Consider the following 22182-nt stretch of genomic DNA (forward strand, 5'->3'; position numbering starts at 1 on the left):
GTGCAACCGCGGTGCGTACATGCACGCACGAACGGGCATGTCCGGCTGCAGCATCGCAGCGTGCGTACTGCTAAGCCAACGGAGCGCCGCGTGAAACGCGAGCGAACGTTTAATTCCTGGCGGTGGTGGTGCCCCGTGTATATGAGTTGTACGAGTCGCGCCCTGGCGCCTCACGTGGCGCGCGCGGCGCAACCCCGCTGGTCTCTTAGTCGCCCCCGCATGAAACGGCGGCGCCTGCGTGCTGTTCGCCGGACACCCATAGGCCCAACGAACGGCGCCACCCGTAGCGCGGCCGAAGAATAATGAAACGCGCGTTCCAGCCGTCGCCCGAACCACTGGGGGCGCCACCGCTGTGCACAAGAACGCTACCTATAGGAAACGCCCCCTCTCTCACTTACGTCAGATTTCATACCACGCCAAAACCCGAGTTCACTGCGTGAATGAGCACCGCAACACGCACGCTGGTTTATACGAGCGCGGCGCTTTCGCAGCGGACAGTGCCCGATTTCGCCCACGTATCGCCGAAACGCGAGTCGTAATAACCGTGCCTCCATTAGGCGCGTATACCGACCCCAATGCGCGCACGGCGCGTAAACGCAGCGTCTCTTCGGCGGCCAGTCCTTAGACGTGCCGCAACCGATCCTGACGGCTCCGTAGGAAGCCGGAGTGCACTGTCTTAAGTGGCCACGCTTGCCTCTCTCAGCCCTACACGCACCTGTGAGAAAGCAGCTTTGGCTTGCAGCATCACACTGCACGCAACTGCTCGAATAGTGCGCAGTTGCAATTCGCCGAGCTGCACTGTATATTATTCATTGCAGTGTAAAGACTGTGTTTAAAAAGGTTAAAGGGTCAATAATTTGGAAGACGAGCGGGGCGGAGGTTTAGTGAAACCGTGCGGCGGCGCCTCCTCATCCCTAGCAGTATAATAGGGACGGTCGCTGTTAGAGATGCCCGAGGTGCAGGATGTTAGAAGCAGGGGAATTCATATCGCTGTAGTTTCGTAAGGTAAGAACCGACTGTCTCGAAGCACAGGCTGACAATTTCGGTACCAAAGAGTGCGTATTTGTTTGTGCCGACTTGTGCTAGTTCACCTTTCTCTTCCATTTCTCCGTGACATTCTCACCAAATCTTCTGCGTATACGGCTCTGTTTCTCAAAACGTGATCGTGCATTTTCAGGAGCGTTTCCTGTTGCCCATGTCAACGTTGTTGTGCAGTTTTTCTCTTTTTTCGTTTAGAGTATCACTCAGTCATGCCACTGCTACACATCCTGGGTTCGGTGAAAGCCGGGTATTGCAAGGAAATTCACATCAATATGTGCACGCGCATTGTGTGATCCTAAGTTATGCGCATTATCATGAGGGCTACTCATGCGCGCAACGGGGACCATTCATGTGTCGGCGCCATTTTGAATTTTGAAAGTGTTTCTAGACTACGCAGCAGCCAGTGTGGTCTCCTTTGTACTCTGTACCGCCATATAGTCAGTAGATGTCCCTGCACGGTTGACATCAAGTTTCAAGAATGGCGCCTTCAACACACCGCCACCGGCTTTGCGCCGGTGAGAGGCCACGCCCTCGCACGTACGCAAACACACACACACATGCCACACGCAAACACACAAACACACACACGCCTGGAAGAGGAAGCTGTCACACCTGCCACCCGCAGCCGTTCCGGACGATCTATTCCTGTCGGCACGCGGCTTTGAAGAGCCGGCGCCGCTCTTTCGCCGAATGTGGTGGCGTAATAAAGATAAAATGTGCCTCCGAGTCGGTGGTAAACGACTGTCGCACTGCATTACGCGCAGCAAGGCGCGTACTTGTTTGTATATGCTTTGAAGCAACGCCTGCGCGGCTCAACGGAATGATACCGGTGATATTCGCATTTGCTTGGAAAAAATAATCGACATCGAGTGTACAGAAGCATTAGGCTGCAGAGACTGACGGATCCTCCTGCGTCGGCGCAGCAGTGTCACTGGGCCAAATGACGGCTGGGTATTGTTGCCCTTGGTAATTTTGTTTCACAGAAACAAAAAAAATCTAGTATAATTCATTCATTCATTCAGATATTCAAAACTGTTTCTCCATGTCTTAGGAGACATGTCAAAATGCTTTATAATCGCCTGACTTAGGCGACGTGGCGGCACCTGAGAGCGGTGACCGCCGCCAGCGCCGCCGCGTCTCTGCGAGCGATGTTCCGTGGCCTTCTCCGAAGGCAATGATGAAGCGACTTTTGGGCCGCAGATAGAGTTACTGTACTTCAGTGGTGCTTAGGCGTCTAAGTTTTTTCGCGAAGTTACATACCAACTAGCCCAACAACAAGTTCTGCGAGTTACTGTATATGGCTTGTTTTCCGAAAGCCGCCTGCTTGCGCGTTACAGAAAGAGTGGCTAAATGATCAGTAAAGACCGCTCTGATGTTTTCTTCAGAATTCGAGATAAAGTGCCGCTCAAACGCTCTTTGCAGCAACCGTACTCCCGTAACCATCACTCTTCAGCTGTTCCCTCCAATGCGCCCAGTTTCGGCGCTCGCCATGGCGATGACATCACCGGAGGCGAAATGAAAGCTGCACAAACACCCGTAGAGACGGCGCCACCGTGGCAGGTGTTCGATTCCACGGTAGCCGAGGTTGCCATGAACGGCGGCACCGGTGAAGGGGTCGTTTAAGCAGCACGGTCCATTTATATTTGTGTCTCGCCTCGTATACACAGTCCGTCATGTTTGCTGCGCGTTTCTTAGGAAAAGGGGGATGGTGGCAATGACCGTTAGCTGGACTCTATCTGGATTTGCGTGCAGCGGCAAGGCAACTCTGTGAGTCATATGTCCCACTACTGGATCGAAAGTCTGCGTCGAGAAGGACAAATTACATTTAATCACGCCAAGATGGAGTGCCAGTGACATTAAACAAGCACTGCGTGGCGCCGTCGCGACTGGCTGTGTTTTATAGTAATTTTGCTAGCAAGAGCAATACGATTTTCACAAGATGAAAACGTGCGCAAGGACATTTACGCAGTTTTTACAGCATTCCTTGAAAATTCAGATTTTGTGTTCGTTACAGGCCAGCTACTTCGATGGGTACCAGTTGAAAAAGAAAAACAAAATCTACGGTTTGTTTCTGCAGTGTATTAGATGATATACGTAGTTTTAGCTATTGCGGCATCTTTCGTTTGTTTCCTTGATATGAAACACCACACCGAGAATCAGCTGCAACGTTCTGTGCGAGAGCGAGTTGCCCATAAAAAATACGCATAAAAAAAACAGGACTACAGTTTTCAAATTGCCTCAACTAGCGGCAAATTCAGGTAAGTAGCGTGCTCTATATGACCAGGCCGGACAGTTTCACGTTATATTTGTAGCGCTATTGTCCCCAAGTAACTCGCATGTAGGCGTAATGTTCGCAGGAATAAGAATACGCGTAGAAGTACTAAGCACCGAAAGCCTTGAAATATCTCTTGTTCACTATGATGAGAAAAAGCGGAGATTGATGACGAACAGAAGGCACTTCATTTGTCCGTAATGATAAACGGCTTCAAACATTTGTTCTTTCTCTGATACTATCAATGGGTAAAGCTTTCGCCTGACATTACAGACTGCCGAAATATTAGGGCTCGGTAAAGGAGCGTTCGTAACAAAGCCAGAATGTCAATATCGACGTAAAATACCACAGGTCGATAAAACATGTAGCCCTATAGGGCCCTGAATACGATTTCATCTGACACTCATTGACACGCACCTGTAACCCGGTCCACCTCGGTGGTACAGGGGTTACGGTGTTCGGCTGCTGACCCGAAGGTCGTGGGTTTGATCCCGACCGCGGCGGTAGCATTTCGATCGAGGCGAAGTGCTGGAGGCCCGTGTACTGTGCGATGTAAGTGCGCGTTACAGAACGCCAGATCGTCGAAGTTTCCGGAGCTCTCCACTACGGTGTGCCTAATAATCATATCGTGGTTTTTGCATCCCAAACCCCGATATTATCATTACCTGTAACCTTCCCGTGCCCCTGCCTCCGAGCACTTTTTTGTTCTTAAAGTACCACTGAATCAGCCCACTGAAATAAATTCTATTCATCTTGATCATCGAAAGTGAGGTCATTTTAGGTGTTTGTGTGCTCGCTCTGTCTGACCTTTTCATCTTTCTCTGGTAGCATGGACAGAATACTTCATAAAAGGCCTACGCATACATGGAACGATAAAGACCTCTATTCCTCTTGCTATAGGCATTTTCGGTGATTTTTTCCTTCTCTATAGGCGTGGTTTCTTTGGCCCGCTTGAAATAACGTCATATTCCCGTCTCAAGAAGTAAACACTGCTCCGATAGCACAGGACGGCGTCGTCAAGAGCAACTCGAGGGTATCGATCCTCTTAACCGTGCTCACGACTCCTCGCCTATTTCCCGTGCCCCATTAAAGAAGGGAGAAGAACGAGGCTGTTATGGAGGGGGAGAGAGAGAGAGAAAGCTATGGCGTCAACCGAAAAGAAGATAACCCTTCTGTTTAAAAAAAATGAGGCGAGGCAGTACGGGCTGCGGAAGGCACGATGATTTCGGTGACGCTAAAGTAAAGCAATGAAAAAAAAAAAACATGAGAGGCGGCGGCGAAGAAAAAAAAGAGGATAGGCGATGAAGGGAAAGGAAAATTCCAGGGAGCTAGACAATGCAGATCACGTATTGTGTCCCCGACTTCGCCTGAATCCTCTTCTCTCCTCCTCTTCCACCTCTCTCTCTCTCTGCCGGGGTATTTGAGCAGGCAAATGCGGGAACGGTTTCGGGAGGAAAGACTGGCTCAGGAGCGCTTCACCTGTGGGCGACGTGCCTGGCTCTGTCACAGATTTTTATGGCTGCACCGTGACGCCACTGCGGCGCTACTGGTGCTCACCAATCGCCGGTTGACTTTGCTTTGCGATAGACTCAACAGCCACAGCGCCAGAATTGCGGCGCCCAAACGAATAAGGACAGAAGCACTGCTGCAAGGAGCTCGTTGTTGTTGTTGCTCATGTTGCAATTGTTGTCGCCATGTTCTTGTTGCTGTGGCTGTTGCATGTGCGAATTGCAGTATTGTTTGTCGTAAGTGCTTTCCGTATGCTATTGTGATATTCTAGGCGCATTGCATAAGGAAAACAATCCTTATTATTGGCGCCGTTGTAATCTCTGTTACGCACATGCATGAAATTTTCTGTCTTTTCTGAACTAAAATGCAGCACCTGCCCCCTACGTAATGTACGATGGGCCTTCGGGGCAAATAAAATAAAAACAAGAAATGAAGTATAATGCCCAGTGCCCGTCGACTCTGGAGTGGTTACTGTGACTGCTTGCCTGTAACTGTAACAGGAGCCGCGCTTCAGCCCGTTCCTATGTATTTCTCTTTTATTTTCTAAATGTGACCATTCCTTCTCCTTTAGAAGTAATGAACTGAATCGTTTGTTAGCGCGATGCAACAGATACCACGGCCAGCGGCCGTGCAGATACTTTATGGGCTGTATTATTGGCAAGACAAAAGATGCGCGTAAACAACTGATGATTTTCAACACGCGTGCATACAGTGCCTCACCAGGTGTAACGAGAGAGTAAAAGAGGGAATGAACGAAAAGGCATCGGTAACGGGAATCCGGCTGACGCAGCTCCGTTGCTCCTTTTCCCCGCGACGGGCACCTCCTATGTAATTACGGGCCCACCGACGGGTTTTCCTTTCTGGAAGGCTGGCTTTTCCGTCGAAAGCCGGAGCGATCGGTAGAGAGCGCGTTTTCAGGGGGCCCAACTCTCACCACTGCAGCCACCGCGCGGCATGCTAGCAACGGCAAGGAGGGCGGAAGCGCCCGTCTGCCGCCCTTCATATTTCTCCCGCCCTCTCCGCCTCCTCCTTGACTTGGTCGGTTGCCGAAGATCGCGGTGTGGCGGAGATCGATAGCGTCTAGCTGCAAAGCCGACGGCGGAGTCGGGGGTCTTCCCGCCCTTCGGTTGCCGCCGGTCGCCTCAATGCACGCGCTGCGCTATATAGCTCGATACGCACTCCTCAAATCGACTTCGATGCTGTTTCTTTTCTTTTTTTTTGCCTCCAGCGGGAAACGATGGCTTCTTGTATCCTCCCCTCCGACTCGTTGTTGTATACGAGCCGCTTCATTTGTTGTCGATTACGGTCGCAATGTGCGGCGTTCCTTGCTCAGCGTCGGCAGCAGCAGCACGTCGCACGCGGAGAACCCCTGGGGGTCCGCGCCCGTGAAAGTGAGACGGCTGCACCAAGTCGTTCTGTCTCTCTCTCTCTCTCTCTCTAGCCTTCGTCTCAAGCACGCTTCTTTCTTTTTAGTGCTCCCTCTGCCACGCAAACAACTTTGGACGACAACAACGCCACCGCAGGGCACTACAGACTCAGCCACGTGATCTGGCGTAACGAACACGAAGATCGAAAGAAAAGCCCCATCGGCGGTGCCTCGAACTTCAATTGCAATTAAAGGCGCGTGGATAAGTGACGTGCCAAGTGACCATGATAAGTGACCATGCCGCGCCCATGCTGCACTCTAGTGCTCGCTTCGTCACGCAACAGTGTGTTCGAATGGGCAGCGCGTGTAATGCGTGTACGGCCAGAGCTTACACCAACCGCGGCGATGCGGCGTGCCTGTTGCGAGAAATAAGGCCCGGCGGCCGTTGGCAAAACTGTTAAATTTGGAACACCCTACGTCACGAAGCTACCACATGGATAAAGATTACGCCACGCTGTGTAACGCAGCGTTTTGGGGATGTAGGTACGACATGCCCTAAACTACGCCATGCTGTGCTGTTTGAGGCATATGGTGATATCAATGGGCACTTTTTCCTTTCGACCTGAGCCAACCAACGACGTATATATCGGGGGGAAAATAAGCGCTGGAGCCTGTATGCCTCCCGCAACTGCTAACTGCGGAGGAGCAAGACATGTAACTGTTCAGCCAGTTTGCACATATGAAGCATGGCATACAGACTACAGACGGAAGTTCCAACAAAAGGCCGGTGACATAAGAACGAGAATGCCACCAGTTGGTGTCAGAGATAACAGCAGCGACGTAATAAGCAAGAGATGAATTACATTAAACACAGTCACGAGACCAAGTAATTCCAAAAAATAAAGTAGAATGGGAAACAAAAAAGAAAGGGGAGGGGGGGTGTTGCATGTTTACTGACTAGCGTCTTCACTTGTTTCGTGAATAAAGTGTGTACTGTTCCTCCTTTTGCAGGTAACGTATCCGACAAGCATCCGACAAGGCGCCATCCCGTATTAAACTTCACTGCAGTATAACATAACATGGCCAAACAAAGAAATCTGGTTACCAAGGGGAACGGTAGAAAGGGCAGTCGAGAACCTAGGCGGCAGCGCATATACGCACAGCTTGCCTGGTACAACATAACAAAAAGTTTTTGTCAAGATTTTAATTTTCCCTTTGCGTCCACAAATATTGACTCGGATTGGAACGGTAGCCTGAATAGAAAGCAAGAAATGAGAAAGACGCGCACAAAGCTGGCTTTGCTTTGATGCAGCGCGGCATAAAAGAACTGCACACGCGAGGTTTACTACCGGCGCATTTTTCTCCCTGTGTGCACGCGACGCCAGCGCCAGCACAACATTTCGCCGCTCCCAACCCCTTCACATTGCGCATTTTAACAAGCACAAGCCGACGTTGCTAGACAACAAAGCGAGATTGCAATTTAAATTCCTTTTGTATAGTATGATTACTGCGATTACAAATCGCACGTTTTCCTGGTTACAGTGCCGCATATGAGCACTCGAATACTTAATAGACAAACTTATATTGCTTAAGCAGCGCGCGCGCGAGCGAGCGCACTATCGATGTTACTTGCGAACGACAGCACAATAGGCAGTATTAGAATAAGCTTTGCGAAGAGAGCGTTCGTGATGTACATTGTCGTAACTTCTGGTGGATACCCGACAGGATAATGCATATGACGCATTCGCAGTGGCGACAAACGCTAATGCAAGGCTTTTCGTACCCTATTCTAAAGCTCTCTAATGCCACTATACGTTGTTAAGCTGCATCGCCGTTACTTGACACAACCAGCACTGACAAACAATGCGTGTTGTTCTGCTGCATCGTTTCGCACTCCATTTGACTGCCCACAGGCCGTACATTTGATACATCTGCTAGTTTCGGGTACGGAATGAGCGACGAAGGTGAACCACCTCACAAAATGACAACTACTCGTAGGTCTACCGCGTCACAAAGCCTGTGGAAGTTTATCCATCATGTTTCTTCGTTTTCTTTTGTTTCACTGACGTCCGCGTTTAAATTTCAGTAAAAAAAAAAAAAGAAAACCGAGCAGCAAATTACATACAATAGGACGTTGCACGCACTCTCCGTACGCTGCTCGCATACAAGCACATTCGCTCTCGCTTCACGGCCTGTAACGAGAGGCAGTAGTTCGTGCGACGCGGCTGCGTGCTCTGTTGCACACTAGTTCTCACATCTTGCGCAGCAGGTGCACGATTTCAGGAAATTAATCTGCAAGCGCCGGTTCAGACACTAGTTGATCGATCACGAATAAACTGGTTCCAGCGCCCATCTCATTCGTTTTAGCGTGGGATATATATCTGAGCTCAGCATACTGGTATGTATATTGGAGATGAAAGCCCAGATTCCGTGTACAGCTGGGTGGGCGGTGGCTGTCCGCCGCGTTTAAGTTTTGATACATTGCTGTATGATGGACTTGTTGATATGAGGTCGTGCATGAATTCCGCCTTCACGTTTGAAATTATTTTGAGCCAAGTTATGGTCTCTAGACGTTGATGATGATAACGAGGGCGCGGCAAGTTACAGTTGCGGCTCTAAGTTGCTTACTGCAGGTTTGTTGCTTGAGATACAAGTTTGTGATGGCTGGTGAGTAGAGAATGTAAACCAGTGCTTGTCTCAGGTGCGGAGCTACACCTGTTTCCTGCGGGAGGATGTGCGGCACCCAATAACCACGAAAAAAAAACATTGACGTCCGTAAAAAGGCCAATTTTTCAAAAATATGAGGCGAAATTCAGTTCAAGAAATAAATGGCGCCAGAAAATGTGCCAGAAATTTGATTTCCTAGAACACACAATTGGACATATGTTCAGTCAACAGGATATCTTTCTATTCGTTGTATAATTCCGTGCACATTCAGTATTCATGTTAGTAAAAGCGAGAGCTGGTGGAAATACTGCAGCGCAATTTAGTAAAACTGCAACGCGTATCGTGACATCAACATTTCATCAAAAACACAACAGCAAAAATCTGGAACACACACTGACCATATTATTTTTTTTTAATTCCCAGTCATACTAAAGAAGAGTCGAAAACGCTCCTAACGCTCACGAATGGAATTAAACATCCGCTGGGTAGTCATTGAGTTGAAATACTGGAGATATGTTAGGAATGATACCATAATGCATTCGAAAACGTGAAAATGGCAAGATACGCTAAAGCTCGGTGGATGGCAATAATCACTATGAAAACTCGGGCACTCAATATCTCATCGGATGGCGGCGGTATCACTAAGAGCTCCTATTAACCGCGGACACGGTAAAGCCCGTGCTTACGAGCCAGCCGGCTGCGCTCTTTTGGTCTCGTACACTGCGCCGGCGTCGAGCGAAATTTCTGGCCCTGCCCAGTACCTGTTCTCGCCGACCATCTGCCGTCCATACATACAGGGCGTATCTCGAGTAGTAATAGCGACAGCCCGAAAAGCCTGGAAAGTTTCCATAGCCCAGCCGTCCTCGGCACTGCGAAGATTCGGCTCCCATATAAATCCCCACAAGGGGGAGGATCCGCAGCCGCGGCGGCGCCTCTCTCGATCCGGCTCTTCGCGTGCCGGGGAGCGATTGATCCCGCGGCGTATAAAGCGGCTGGGTTGAAGACAGGCCACGACTACCGATGCGCGAACGCGGTGCTATAAAGTGTTCAGCGCGTACGAACATGCGCACTCGGGCGGGCAGTCGGGCTCAATCGGCGCGAAGCTCTGGGATATCGATTTGAAAAGAGTCGGGTTCATATAGGCAGCACCTTGAAAACCACACGTTGGCGCGAGCCCTCCCGGTGATCTGTGAACGGAGATTACTGCCTTGGACGCACTTTCAGGTTCCGCGTGCGTGCCTTCTGTGATCTAGTGGCGTAGGAAGCAGTCGGCTAGTCCAGGGATCAGTTCCTGGAAGCTTAAGGCCAGCAGGAGCAGGAAGAAGGGGATGGTGATGTTAGGTGTGGCTGACCGGTTACCCGCGGCTTATTTTCCGCGGTCTTAGCCAAAGACTGCCAGGGTCCTTTATCATCGATTTTGGCAGTACCAGTATCAGGTGTAGCGTGCTTCGAATTGCAATGTGATCGCTGTGATCACGTGTTTATAATGGAAAGGAGGAGGGCAAGCTTCAATGCATACCCTTTCCTGCGCGCAGATCGGCAACCATGAGACGCCTTTTCATTGCGTTTCATTATAAAGCATTGCTTTGCAGTAATTACGGGCTGCGCTTTGGGCGATGGGTATCCGAGCGCCTAATGAACTGCGTGTTGTTTTGTGCCGCTGACGATAATAGGTTGAACTCCAAACTTCTGTTTTGAAGGGGATAGGAAAAAAGGTCAGATGTTTAAGAAATAAAATAGAATAAATCAGTGTCGCCCTTTCTTGGAACAACATAATTTAGACGCAAACATGTCTGTTATATCAACTTAAGCGCGACTCTTACAATAAGCGTGCGCGCGTGTATACTTCAAAACGAATGCGGAAAAACATTCACCACGTACGTGCACTTCATGCCCTCTCGTCAGGCTATGAAGTGTCGACAGGTGTTGCACAGGTGTTGCTTTTCCTGACAAGGTGCAGATCGGTGAAGGTGCGACAACTCTCGGTCATCGACCGAATTACTGCTCAGTGCTTGCGCCATCTTAGCAGCCCCATCGGACGCCCACGTAAGGCCGTGAGAAATTATATAGGCCGACAACTCCGCTTATAAGCGCAGAGCTGCAAGCGTTCCTCCTATATGCTAATGATCATCCCTCTTTGGCTGGCGCTTAAAGAGCATAGTGCCTATAGATTCCTCACAGCTGGCTGAATGCATCGTGCTCAAAAAGAGCAAACTTTGCTCCCTTATAAACGCCTTTGGGAGTAGGCATGCGGCACACACGCCCCATCGCACAAACGACAGCGTTTTGGGTCGCTATATAATTCTGAAACAGCAGGAAGAAGCCGCTTGCCGCGCTCCACGCGGCCAAGATGTACACTTAGCTTGGACGATCGCCCGCGGGCTGCAGTCGTCGGCGAAAGACGCGAACGTTAATTAAACGAGACTCGATGCTCTTGGCAGCGCCCTCTTGCCTCAAGAGATATGGAGGGATGGCTGCGGTGCGGCTCGAACGCGAGGGTGGAAGGATATCAGTGCTGGGCGGTGGTGTGTGTGTTGGTACAGGCGCATGCGTGCCGCACATGAAACGCGGCTCGCATTCTAAGCGCGCGGCGCGGGCTCAACGTCCGCGTGGCTGACCACGTATGATGAATCTCCTCCGTTATGGCGAACGACGTGTTTGTTTGCGTACGCGCGCCCCGAGAAGACGAGTGCACGCGCTAGGCTTTTGCACCCATCGGAGCGGCATGGTGCAGCACCCGCCGTGTACGTATACACGGAAAAGAAAATCGAAACATCTGGGAGATTCGGGGGCCGAGATCAGCCGCACGCGGGCAGAGACACGCCTTTTCTGATGAGCGTGATAGTCCTTTGATGTATGTTCGTGTGCACGCCCGGAGGCGTTGTCGCTGGGCAGAGTCGGCGGTGCCCTGCGCGGAGTGAGTGCCGCTTTCCTCGTACAAACACGCGGCCACAGCAACAACAACACTGCTTCCCGTTCTGTACGCCTTCTTGCTAACGCTGCTGCTCACTCAGTGAGGAAAGAGAAGAAAAAAAAATGAAAAAGAAATTGGAGCAGCAGCTGCTCTGACACCTAAGCGCGCGGCCGCGACCTTTCTATACGATCGCAATTTCCTGTGCGTTTCGGGAGGACGCCAGAGTCGGTGCGTGGGCCCGCGCGTTGTGGTAGTATACGTGGGCCAAATTGGCGTGGCCGCGCAGGGCTGCGTGCTCGAGTGCCGAGGTCCGCACTCCGCCCCGAGAACGAGCCCACCGCCGCCGACACGCGGGCGGAGTTTCGAGCGCCGCGTTATGTGTGTTTTTGTGTGCCTGTGCCCGTGGACACCGTGCCCTACGTGTGTGGAAAACATAACGATAGTTCTTCCTCTGGTTGTAGTCGGCCCAGCGGGCTGCAGCAGTCGCGAGCACACACGTTGCTTCGTTCCACAGAATAAAGGAAGAAAAAGTGAAGGTAGAAGAGACAAAACAAAGAGAGGTGATCTCCCTTCCAACGTGCGCCCTGTTGGGGCTGGTCTGCGCGTGAAGCGAGTGGGCCGACATTTTTTGGGACTGCCAATTAGACGCAATTAATTGCCGTCCCCCGGAGGCCACCTCCCGCATCGGCTCTCTCGATTGGGCGCGCATTCTTCTATGTTCCAATGGTGCCCACGTGCGTGTTTGTGCGAGCGTTTTTACTTGGTCGCTCTACGAACGCCCGCAGAAATACAAAAGAAACGAAACAGAAACACAGGTTTGTCCTCGTCTTCCATTCCTTGTACCACTGACTTTTTTTAGTGTACTGAAAGCCGCGCGGCATGCGTATATACAGTTGCCACGAAATCGTGTGGTGAATACGTACTGTGTATGAAACTGGAAGCTACGTTCCTTTTTTCGTCAAATAAGACGCGCTCTCCTTCCTCTGTGTTCGACGTACTGTGCGTTCCATACTCCTCCACACGTTTTCACTCTATACCTATGTAACAGCTTCATGACGCAATGCCCAAAGTCCCACAGTCCCAAAGTAAGCTGGACAAGTTGTGTTTTAGGGAGGCGCGATTAAGATGTTAGGCACCTGTCAGTCATCCCAGCCTAATACTAACTCCTGTTCCTTTAATACTGTTCGCCGGTAACGTATTAACAGCTAAGTGACACTATTACCAGGAAACCGCAGACTTAAACAGCAGAGCAGACAAACAGCATAGCGATAGAATCGACCATCACATGATGTCCCTTAAAGTACTATTGCCACCCACTTATACTCACGCTCATGGAATCTAACACTATAGACTTGCCGGATTCCTCAGAGCGTAGACTAACGCTTTCAGAGCCTTGTCGTTTTACAATTCCAGTGAAAGAACGTCAGAATGGTTCCTCGGCTGGCGACGCTCGCGGCTTTTCTTACGTTTCCCAAGGCGACGAACGTCAAGAGAGAGAGAAATAGATTAAAAGGAAGAGGCAGGGAGGTTAACCTGGTGCGAGTGACCGGTTGCTACCTTGCACAGGGGTGGGGATATAGGGGTCGGAAAGAGGACAAGTTGTTCGTAAAAGCTATAGTGCCATGGTGAAAGCTTATTCTTCTCGCAGAAATTACGCCTGCCAATGTCATTTTGGAATATTATTCTCCTCCTGCGAGTATTTCCTTGACGGCGATAGTTTTAACGTTCGATTATTTTGAAGCTGCCGTTGACGCCGCATGAAGAATATTAGGGACAGTCGAGAGAGTACGAGGCAACTCTTAAATTCGTGTTATAGTCACTTCCATGCCACCGCCTACTTAGAGACGCCAGTGCTCGTTGCTGTTTTTTTTTTTTAAAGCACGATATAGGCCACGAGGAGAGTGCCGTGCTAGTGCGATGACACGCACGCGCAGTGAATGCCGTCGTTCAGGCGGTAAATCTCAGGAAGGTAAGAGAAGACGTACCCGCCTTCCCAGTCCGAGCACTTTCATCCCCCATCTCAGAGAACACACGCACGCACGTAATGTAAAAAGCAGCTGAAGCCCGTTTAAGAAAATCCCGAAAATACCGCTTTGTTCGCCGTCAAGCTGGCGGAATCCGGACATTTTCCTTCTAGAATCCGGCGAGGCTATTCACCCTTAGCTCGCGTGTCTCGACGCGTAAGCCTATTAATATCGTTTTAGAGCCCCACTCCGTTGGAGAGCGATAGAAGTGCGTAAGTGCGGAGGCATAGAAGAAGAAGAGGAAGGCAAGAACAAAGGGATACGCAGAAAGCTGTCCCTTCCATTTTCTCAAGCACTAAAGTGCCGGCGCAGTGAGCAAGATTTTCTTTTATTATTTTTTTTTAGTTGCGTTTCTCTAATGCCGTAAATCTGAGGCAGTCGCCACGACGCCCTTGGGGCCGTAGGCACGCGATTCAGCGCAACGTTGAAGGGCTTCTCCGGACTTTGCAAGAGCCACCGTCGTTTTTTGGAATGAGCTAGATATTTCACTCCACCGGCGACGCCTAATCTGTGCACTCTTCTGCTGTCGTACTCTCTCTCTCTCTCTTTCTCATCAGCGTGTTACTACCGTTTACCGTTCACTCAGCATACCTCGTTCTCTGAGTCGCTCCCCACGTCATTGTTTTGTCTCTTAAGATTCCTCCCATTTAATTAAAGAAGGTCACTGTCCCCTTCCTTTCTCTCCCCTCATGCCCAGTACATTTCGGAAATGGCCCCGACCCGATACGGCCTCTCGCCCTTCAGCATTCCGTGCAACTCAGCGGAGCTTCGCGAAACATCCCGTGCTCGCGAAATATGTGATGAAATATAGAGCTTTGCCTGGCTTCGGTACTGCTCAGTACAATATGCATCGCGATATGATTAACTTCATACGATATTGCTGGCTAGACACATCTTGTTATATTTGTTCGAAATATTAGCGTAAGGGATCGTATGACAGAACATCAAGTGAACGTCCTTTGTAATGGAGATACTGCAACAATACATTGCGAATTTGTTGTCCATTAAAAAACAGGTGTCCACCTTCACACGTTCACTCGTGACCTCGGTGAATGACTCGTGTCCAATACCGGCAGATTCCACAATATATGTCCCATCCACATTGATACGTACGGTCTTGGCTGGAACATTATGCGACGCTCTCGCGCTGGCTTCCTCGCGACATTACTGGTGCCAGGTAATAAACTGTTGCTTTCACGTTTCCGCCACCATTACGCGTAGAAAGAGAAAAGGAGGAGCCCGCGCGTTTCACGCAAACAGCCTTGTATTTTTTTTCTTCCACCCAAGCACGAACATATCAGCACGGAAGGACCCTACACTCCTACAGCAAAACTGTAGCAGCTGATAAGACTTCGCTCAATGCGCAACCAGGTGGACACTTAACGCACGCTCTAGGGTCCCTGGTTACCAATTCCCCGATCCAAGAGGTAGCAGGAGTAGTATATAAATTACGCCATCCGGCAAGAGCTCCGAGTATCACCGAGCCGCAGGAAAGATTGCGATACTTGTCGGGTAATTATAGTGCCCGGTCTCCAGTCGAAGCCAGCTGATAAGACGCGATAGCGGTGCTTGTGTCATCGGTATAATCGCCAGAAGTCAATATTCTTCAAACAAAATAAACCCGAGAGGTGCGAGGGAAAACGAGCGAGAACTGTTCAATGGAGAAATAAACACGCGAATGGGTGGCCTCACCATCGTAACGTATGCGACGCGCGAAGCAATCAGCTAAATTCCGGCAGATATACGCGAGCCCGCGAGATGCGGGCCCGTTTCCATTCGCTCGGTCCTTGCACCGTCCCGCGTGTGTACGCAGATGGCGGACACGCTAATTTTCCTCGCTGCTGCTCACTGATTGGCCTCATATTTCACGCAGAGCTGCGGTGGCAAAGAAAAGAGAGCGAAAGAAGCAGCCAAATGAAAATACGCAAAATCCTCTGCGGCAACAATATATGAGCTCGGTCGCCGCATAAATTACGCAGCAGTGCGCACCCTGGCTCGCCCGTGATGGCGGCCGCTCACTGTGCACGGGCGTCGATCATGCGGTCGTGTGTTCCTGTAATTATTTTTTGCTCTAGTATACTAGTAGTAGTAGTAGTAGTAGTAGTAGTAGTAGTAGTAGTAGTAGTAGTAGTAGTAGTAGTAGTAGTAGTAGTAGCAGTGTAGTAGTAGTAGTAGTAGTAGTACTAGTAGTAGTAGTAGTAGTAGTAGTAGTAGTAGTAGTAGTAGTAGTAGTAGTAGTAGTCACGAATCACCAGAGGAGGCAGCAGTATCCAACCCACTACTCAGTTTCTTGCAGCATTATTGAGCCTACAACTCGCAGAAAAGTATTACATTTGAAGCTGTCTTCGTCTACCCTGTGCCGTCGTCGTCGTAGCAGTAGAAGTAGGAGGCGTGTCACGCCGGTCACGTGACCAGAGGTGGGAGCAAAGAACTTAAGAAAACGTAATGATTGTGATGCTGCTTACGTAAGGCGACCGATTCTAACAGCGGATTGAGAGGGGAGCTGTTGCACCGGAAGTGGGCATAAGGCGGACTGAGGGCGACAGGAAAAGACTTAGCAGAAAGAGAGAAGAGTCTAGGGTAACACACACCAAGGAGGTTTTTAAACCTCCTTGACACACACCGACCAGAGCCGTCGACTGGAAGTAAGACCAGATTCAGCTTAAATAAAGAAACATCAATGAAATGACTTAGAAGTAACTGGGCAAAACGAAAGAAGAGACTTGAAGGGACCGAATGAAAGGGGCAACATCTTCGCTGTCCGACAGCTTTTATGGCGTGAAACTGGCTAGAATTTTGTTTTATACGTTTTTGCTGTGCCTACCTTTAAATCGGCTGCATATATATATATATATATATATATATATATATATATATATATATATATATATATATATATATATATATATATAGTTGAAGGAGTGGTTGCCTTTGGTTGCCGTATAAGTATAAGTATGAGAGGTAGCACTTCAAGAAAACTTCATTTATTACGTCGACGTTTCGGTCAGAGCCCGACCTTTCTTTCGTCTTGAGAAAGGTCAGGCTCTGACCGAAACGTCGACGTAATAAATGATGTTTTCTTGAAGTGCTGCCTCTCATACTTATACATATATTAGAGGTGTGCACGGGCTCCGGGTAGCCCGAAAGCCCGAGCCCGACCCGGCCCGCGGGCCGGGCTCGGGCGGGCCGACGCATTTTCACCTCGGGCCCGGGCCGGGTTCAGGCTACTTGCAGTTTTATCGGGCCGGGCTCGGGCCCGGCGCAAAGCCCGACTCAAGCCCGAAATATAGGGAATGAGCGGGAATTGTTTTCCAGCACGCATGCAGCGCCTTTTCCGCGACCGCCCTTTACCGCTTTTCCTTTCCATTCGCTACTTTAAACAAAAGGGGAGCACTCCGACAAACAGAGAAGTAACACCACCCGAGCTAGTGATGGCGCCACGCGACTGTTCGCGTTAGATATGAGTGAAAATGCACGCGACAGCGACTCGACGTAGATCGCCTTCGTGCAAGCTCACGCTTGCATGGGCATACCCCATACACGTGACGGCTTTGGCGAGTGAACTCCATTGTTGGTGGCATGAGGCCGTCTACTTGTAATTTGTAAATCTGTGTAATAGAGACTGTTCGTCGTGTGTCGTGTGATCATATTCGATATGCTCAATAAAATGCCAAATTGACGGAAAATGATGTTTTGTTTTCGCAGTGAACCTTCAAAAAGCCGGGCCGGGCCGGGCCCGGGATTGTGTTTGCGTACGTCGGGCCGGGCCGGGCGGGCTCGCAGCCCTTTGCCTTCGGGCTCGGGCGGGCCGTCGACAAAGTCAGCGGGCCCGGGCCGGGCTCGGGCTGGGAAACACGACCCGTGCACAGCTCTAATATATATATATATATATATATATATATATATATATATATCGGACATTATGGAAGTTTCGCGCATCTATAAATTCAGCTCCGTATTTGTTGTTTAGCCCCTATACCGGTGGTTCATGAAGCATATGCAAAATAGATGCAAGGCTACCGGCAAATATTTCCACTGTGGCGCCTTAATTAGTGAATATTAACCACTGCTTTGAGTTCGATTTATATATATTGACCTCTTTGCAGCACGGGAAGTAAGAGAGAGAGAGAGTATAACTTCATTAAGAGTCCAGTGCAGACGCTGAGGTGGACATTGCGCCAGATATATCATGAACTCAACGACAGAAACTGGATTGCAGTCTGGGCCATTTCTTCTTTGAGTATACTGAAGTCACCTGTCATAAAGAGCCAAAGAACGAGATACCCACTGCAATAATTAGGCCTTCTGAATTCAAATGGATTCCAGTCATACGGCTCTTATCACTAACATTGAAAAGGTTAGTGATAAGAGCCCAAAGCAAATTTCTTGAAACGATTGCTTGCAAACATGCATCAAACAGTTACAAGGTCGATTGCGACGAATCACGGCGGCTTCGTAGTGTATTTAACCACTACATATTCGCGTATCTCCCTCAGGCATGAGACCCGCTTCCAGCACATACCACACGGTGGTTTTAGCACCCGTTTTCGTTAGCGCGGAAAACAAGTCTGTCAGATTGCGACCATTTTTATCGCGTCTTCGTCCTTCACCGCACCATTAGAATCGCCACCCTCATATTCAAATGAGAGAATGGCACATTCCTCTCTTAATGGCCTCGCCTGCCAGTGAACAAAACCGATATCGCGTGAGGTATGCGTACTCCTATCTCCATTCGCAATTCCACCTCACTTTCAGCGTTCACGTAAGGTTTCGTAAACAGCCTTGGCTGCGCTGGTTGACAGTCGTTTGTCTTACTCTCTTGCATCCGTCAACAAAGGGAAAGGAGGATAAGCATCGAGAACCGCGATTTTTCTTGCGACACTCACCTGCACGGACCTGTCGAGCTGGCTATTTTCGCGACGGCTGGTCGTCCCACGCGGCGACTTTCCGGGGCCGAAGGCTCGCGGTGTCGGCGGCATAAAAGATACGCCAGGCGCCTGGCGGAGGCATTCGCGACGTTCACACGACGCGAATCGCTCCTTTTTTTTTTTTTTACCACAACCAGCCGTTCTATATCTGTACGCTCGCGTATTCATGTGCCCACAGCCGTACGCACGCAGGTCAAGCTCTCGTCGAGGCAAGGATGCCGAACGAGATTAGGGCAGTGGTCGCTCTCTCCAGGAGTGGGCGTCCAGCGATGAGTGGCTGCAAAGGCAGCGAGCAGCAGAACACAGCCAGACAGGCAGGTCGTCACCGGCGGCGTCGTAAAAAGCGGTCGGAACGAGCGCGTTACGACACGAGAAGGGCGTCCGAGTTCAAAGCCGCTTTTACGCCCGCCGGCTTATCGGTGCCCAATAATGGCACCACTGGCCATCCGCTTCGGGGGCTCTGTTCTGTTTTCTTTTATTGCCGCTACCGCCCTGACCAAGAAGGGAATCTCGTTCGCACGAGAAAGCAACGCGGACTTTTTAACGCCGATTATGCCCGCGATCTCGCTGCGCGGTCGCGACGCGTCGAGTGACGCCGTAAAACGCCAACCTACACGCTCTAGCTCCGATTGCGTATGCAAGCGTGCGTGCATACATGTGCATGAGCGTGCGTGGGTGAGTGCACGCTCTTTCAGAAATACTAAGTTTTTCTGTGCAGTTACGTAGGTTGTGTCTCGTTCCTTCTTGCACTGTCAACATCGTGAATAACTTTGGTTAGGGACCTGGAGTGGGTTTTCTCTTTCATGATATTTGACCTCACCTGTGCGAACGGTCACTGAACTGTGCATAAATCACGTTGCTAACGTCGCACGCACCGGCTCTCCGGGGACAAAATACGTAATCATGGTCCGTAAGAATTGTATCATACAGCAAACTTTTGGCAGACCTGAACTTTTTGTTCTAGTGTCAGGCCATAAATGTATGTAAATCTGTATTGCAACTTCAAGTCGCTGTTTAGATCAAACACAGCATTATGCCGTCGATTGAGAGCACTTTCACTATGCACGCTTCCCCATAAAGTTGGGTGTTATTAGCTTACAACGCACCATTGAGGTAGGAAAGGCAAATATGCAATGTTTTCTTGATCTCTCGGCGGTTATAGACTGACGACGTTAGCAGGACTGTTAGATGTGTGTGACATTTTGTGCGTGCGTGCTCTCCTTCTATCTCTCCCTTTCTCTATCTTTATATCTCCCTCATCCCTTCCCCCAGTGTAGGGTAGCATACCGGTCCCTCTAGGCTGGTTAACATCCCTGCCTTTCCTTTCTCTCCTGTTCCTTCCTTCCTCGAATGTTGAGGAACGCTCAGAATATCTATTACTCTACGAACAAAACCGAAAGTGCATTCTTTCTTTCCCAAGGAGGCACAAGCGCAGCGCACTCCGGTTTATTCCATTCGAATGTTGCACATTTCTATCCTTAAAAGATGTCTTGATATTCGGAAGTTCCAAGGCGTGTGCTACGCATGCAGGCCAACGAAGGGAATGCGGTCACCGGTGACGTCAGAACTGGCGCTACTTTTCGACAGCAGTACACAAACCTCTGCACCGCAATCGCAACAAAAGGCAGTCCTCTAGAAATGTCAACCGGGCAAATATGCACGCGCGTAGAAGGCTGAAATTTTGGTTCTCTTTGTGGAATGCAGCGTGGCTTGAGCACAGACAGACAGGAGCGTAAACGGTAGTGCTACCTTTCTTAATGGACGTTAACCGCGCACAAATCAACCGCCAATCCTTCCATTGCCTGCAAGTATACATAAGGCCGGGGGTTCACTCACCAGCGAGCTCGACGCTTGCGTTTCGGGAGCGGACCGTGCCCAGTGCATTGGTGGCCGTGCACCAGTACAGTCCGGTATCCTGTTCCCGGCGACTGTGCTGCACTTGCAGGAAGAAGAGCTGTCCCTCGGGCAACACCATGCGCGTGGCTGAGTTGCGCACGGGCCTCCCATCGTGAAACCACGCGATTCGCGGAGGAGGATCGCCGTCGGCGCCGCACCTGAGCGTCACCGGTTCGTGCTTGCGGACCACCACGTCCACCGGCTGCTCCGTGATGCGCGGCGCGCGGCCACCGCCTCCTCCGTGACTTGAGGCTGCAGAAAACACAACAGGCAGAACAGAGCCGTGAGCAGGCAATCTCAATAATAAACCAACAATAAACACATGTCGTCAAACTGAAGTCGAAAATTTCGGACAAGTTAAACCATTTATGGATTTACCCATTTTGGTATATATATGCTCATAAAGAGTATAATAATTACCGTTTCACTTCTGCCGTATAACATAATTGCCTCGACGTTAATTTATTACCTTTTAATTATCCGGTAGAGATACGTTTATAATTACATTGTTCGTAAATGAGCTGTTTTGTCTGAAATGAAAAAAAGTTGCGTTTAATTAGACTGGGAATTCAGCAAAAACAACTAATAGGCTTTGATATTATCGCACCAGCCGGTTACATGCATGCGTCACTTTATACTGCGGGTGGATATCATATTTGCCCAGCAAGAAAACATACCCCCCTCTCCCCCCCCCCCCCCTCGCTCTATGAAACATATAATTTAGAGACGTTCTTTATGGTTTTTCGGCCATCATGACAAATTCAAAACCCCTTTATTTGCACAAACGTGTGACGACAATTCTGCTGGCAATTCGATCACATTATATTTGGTCTCGCATGGATCGGACAAACGCAGAAAAAAAGACATGACTGCACTCCGTGACAGCCTGGGTGAGAATAATGCAATGCACCCAGGAGGTGAAACTATTAACTCGGAAGGACTTCCTGACGCGGCAGCACGGTCCTCCTGCCACGCATGCATAAAATTCAAACCGCCTTCAGACGCTCAGACACAAAAAATCGCGCTTCCATTTCATTCACTTTCGAAATCTCTTTCTCGAGCAGCCTGCAATCGGTGCCACCGCCGCGAATTTTGAAGGCGTGCGGGGAAAGATCTATTTTTATTGAAGCGGGGCTGTCCATGCAGGAAGACAGGAACTGCCGCCTTGGCGCTTCTTGTCTGGGCCACCAAGCAGGAGCTCGAGCAACCAATCAGAGACGTCGGGCACGCCAAGCAGCCACGGTGTGCAATATCCGGTGGCTAGGGGACGCACTCGACTTCTCGAGGGTTCCGCATGTGCCTTGCCAGCAATATCGAAGGCAATATGATTTTGATCAAGAAGTTTGCTTCCGAAATGTGACAGCTTCAGGTCGTTTTTTTTTTATTTTTTAACCACTTGCAATATTGCGGCACTTTCGCTCGCCCCCGCAAGCCATTAATCCCACTCGTATTCGGCTGTCTCTTCATTATGCTATCTACTCGACGTATTTTATAGCCATATGCTAGGAAAGCAAAAGAGTTGCCGAAACTCCTGAGTGGTGAACGCGCTGTATCGACACTTGACC

The 22182-nt window shown here is 49.9% G+C and overlaps 1 protein-coding gene across 2 annotated transcripts in view; it reads right to left on the bottom strand.

Annotated features, from left to right (window-relative positions):
* Positions 1-22182, bottom strand: part of LOC119394268 (protein sax-3-like) — a 144632-nt gene that overhangs the window by 34212 nt on the left and 88238 nt on the right. For both annotated transcript variants that reach the window (XM_049415729.1, XM_037661551.2), the window contains exon 2: positions 20558-20869. In XM_049415729.1, the coding sequence (XP_049271686.1) occupies positions 20558-20869 (312 nt within the window). The remainder of the gene's footprint in view (positions 1-20557; positions 20870-22182) is intronic.

This window comes from Rhipicephalus sanguineus, chromosome 5, assembly GCF_013339695.2.
Source record: "Rhipicephalus sanguineus isolate Rsan-2018 chromosome 5, BIME_Rsan_1.4, whole genome shotgun sequence".
Lineage (NCBI taxonomy): Eukaryota > Metazoa > Arthropoda > Arachnida > Ixodida > Ixodidae > Rhipicephalus > Rhipicephalus sanguineus.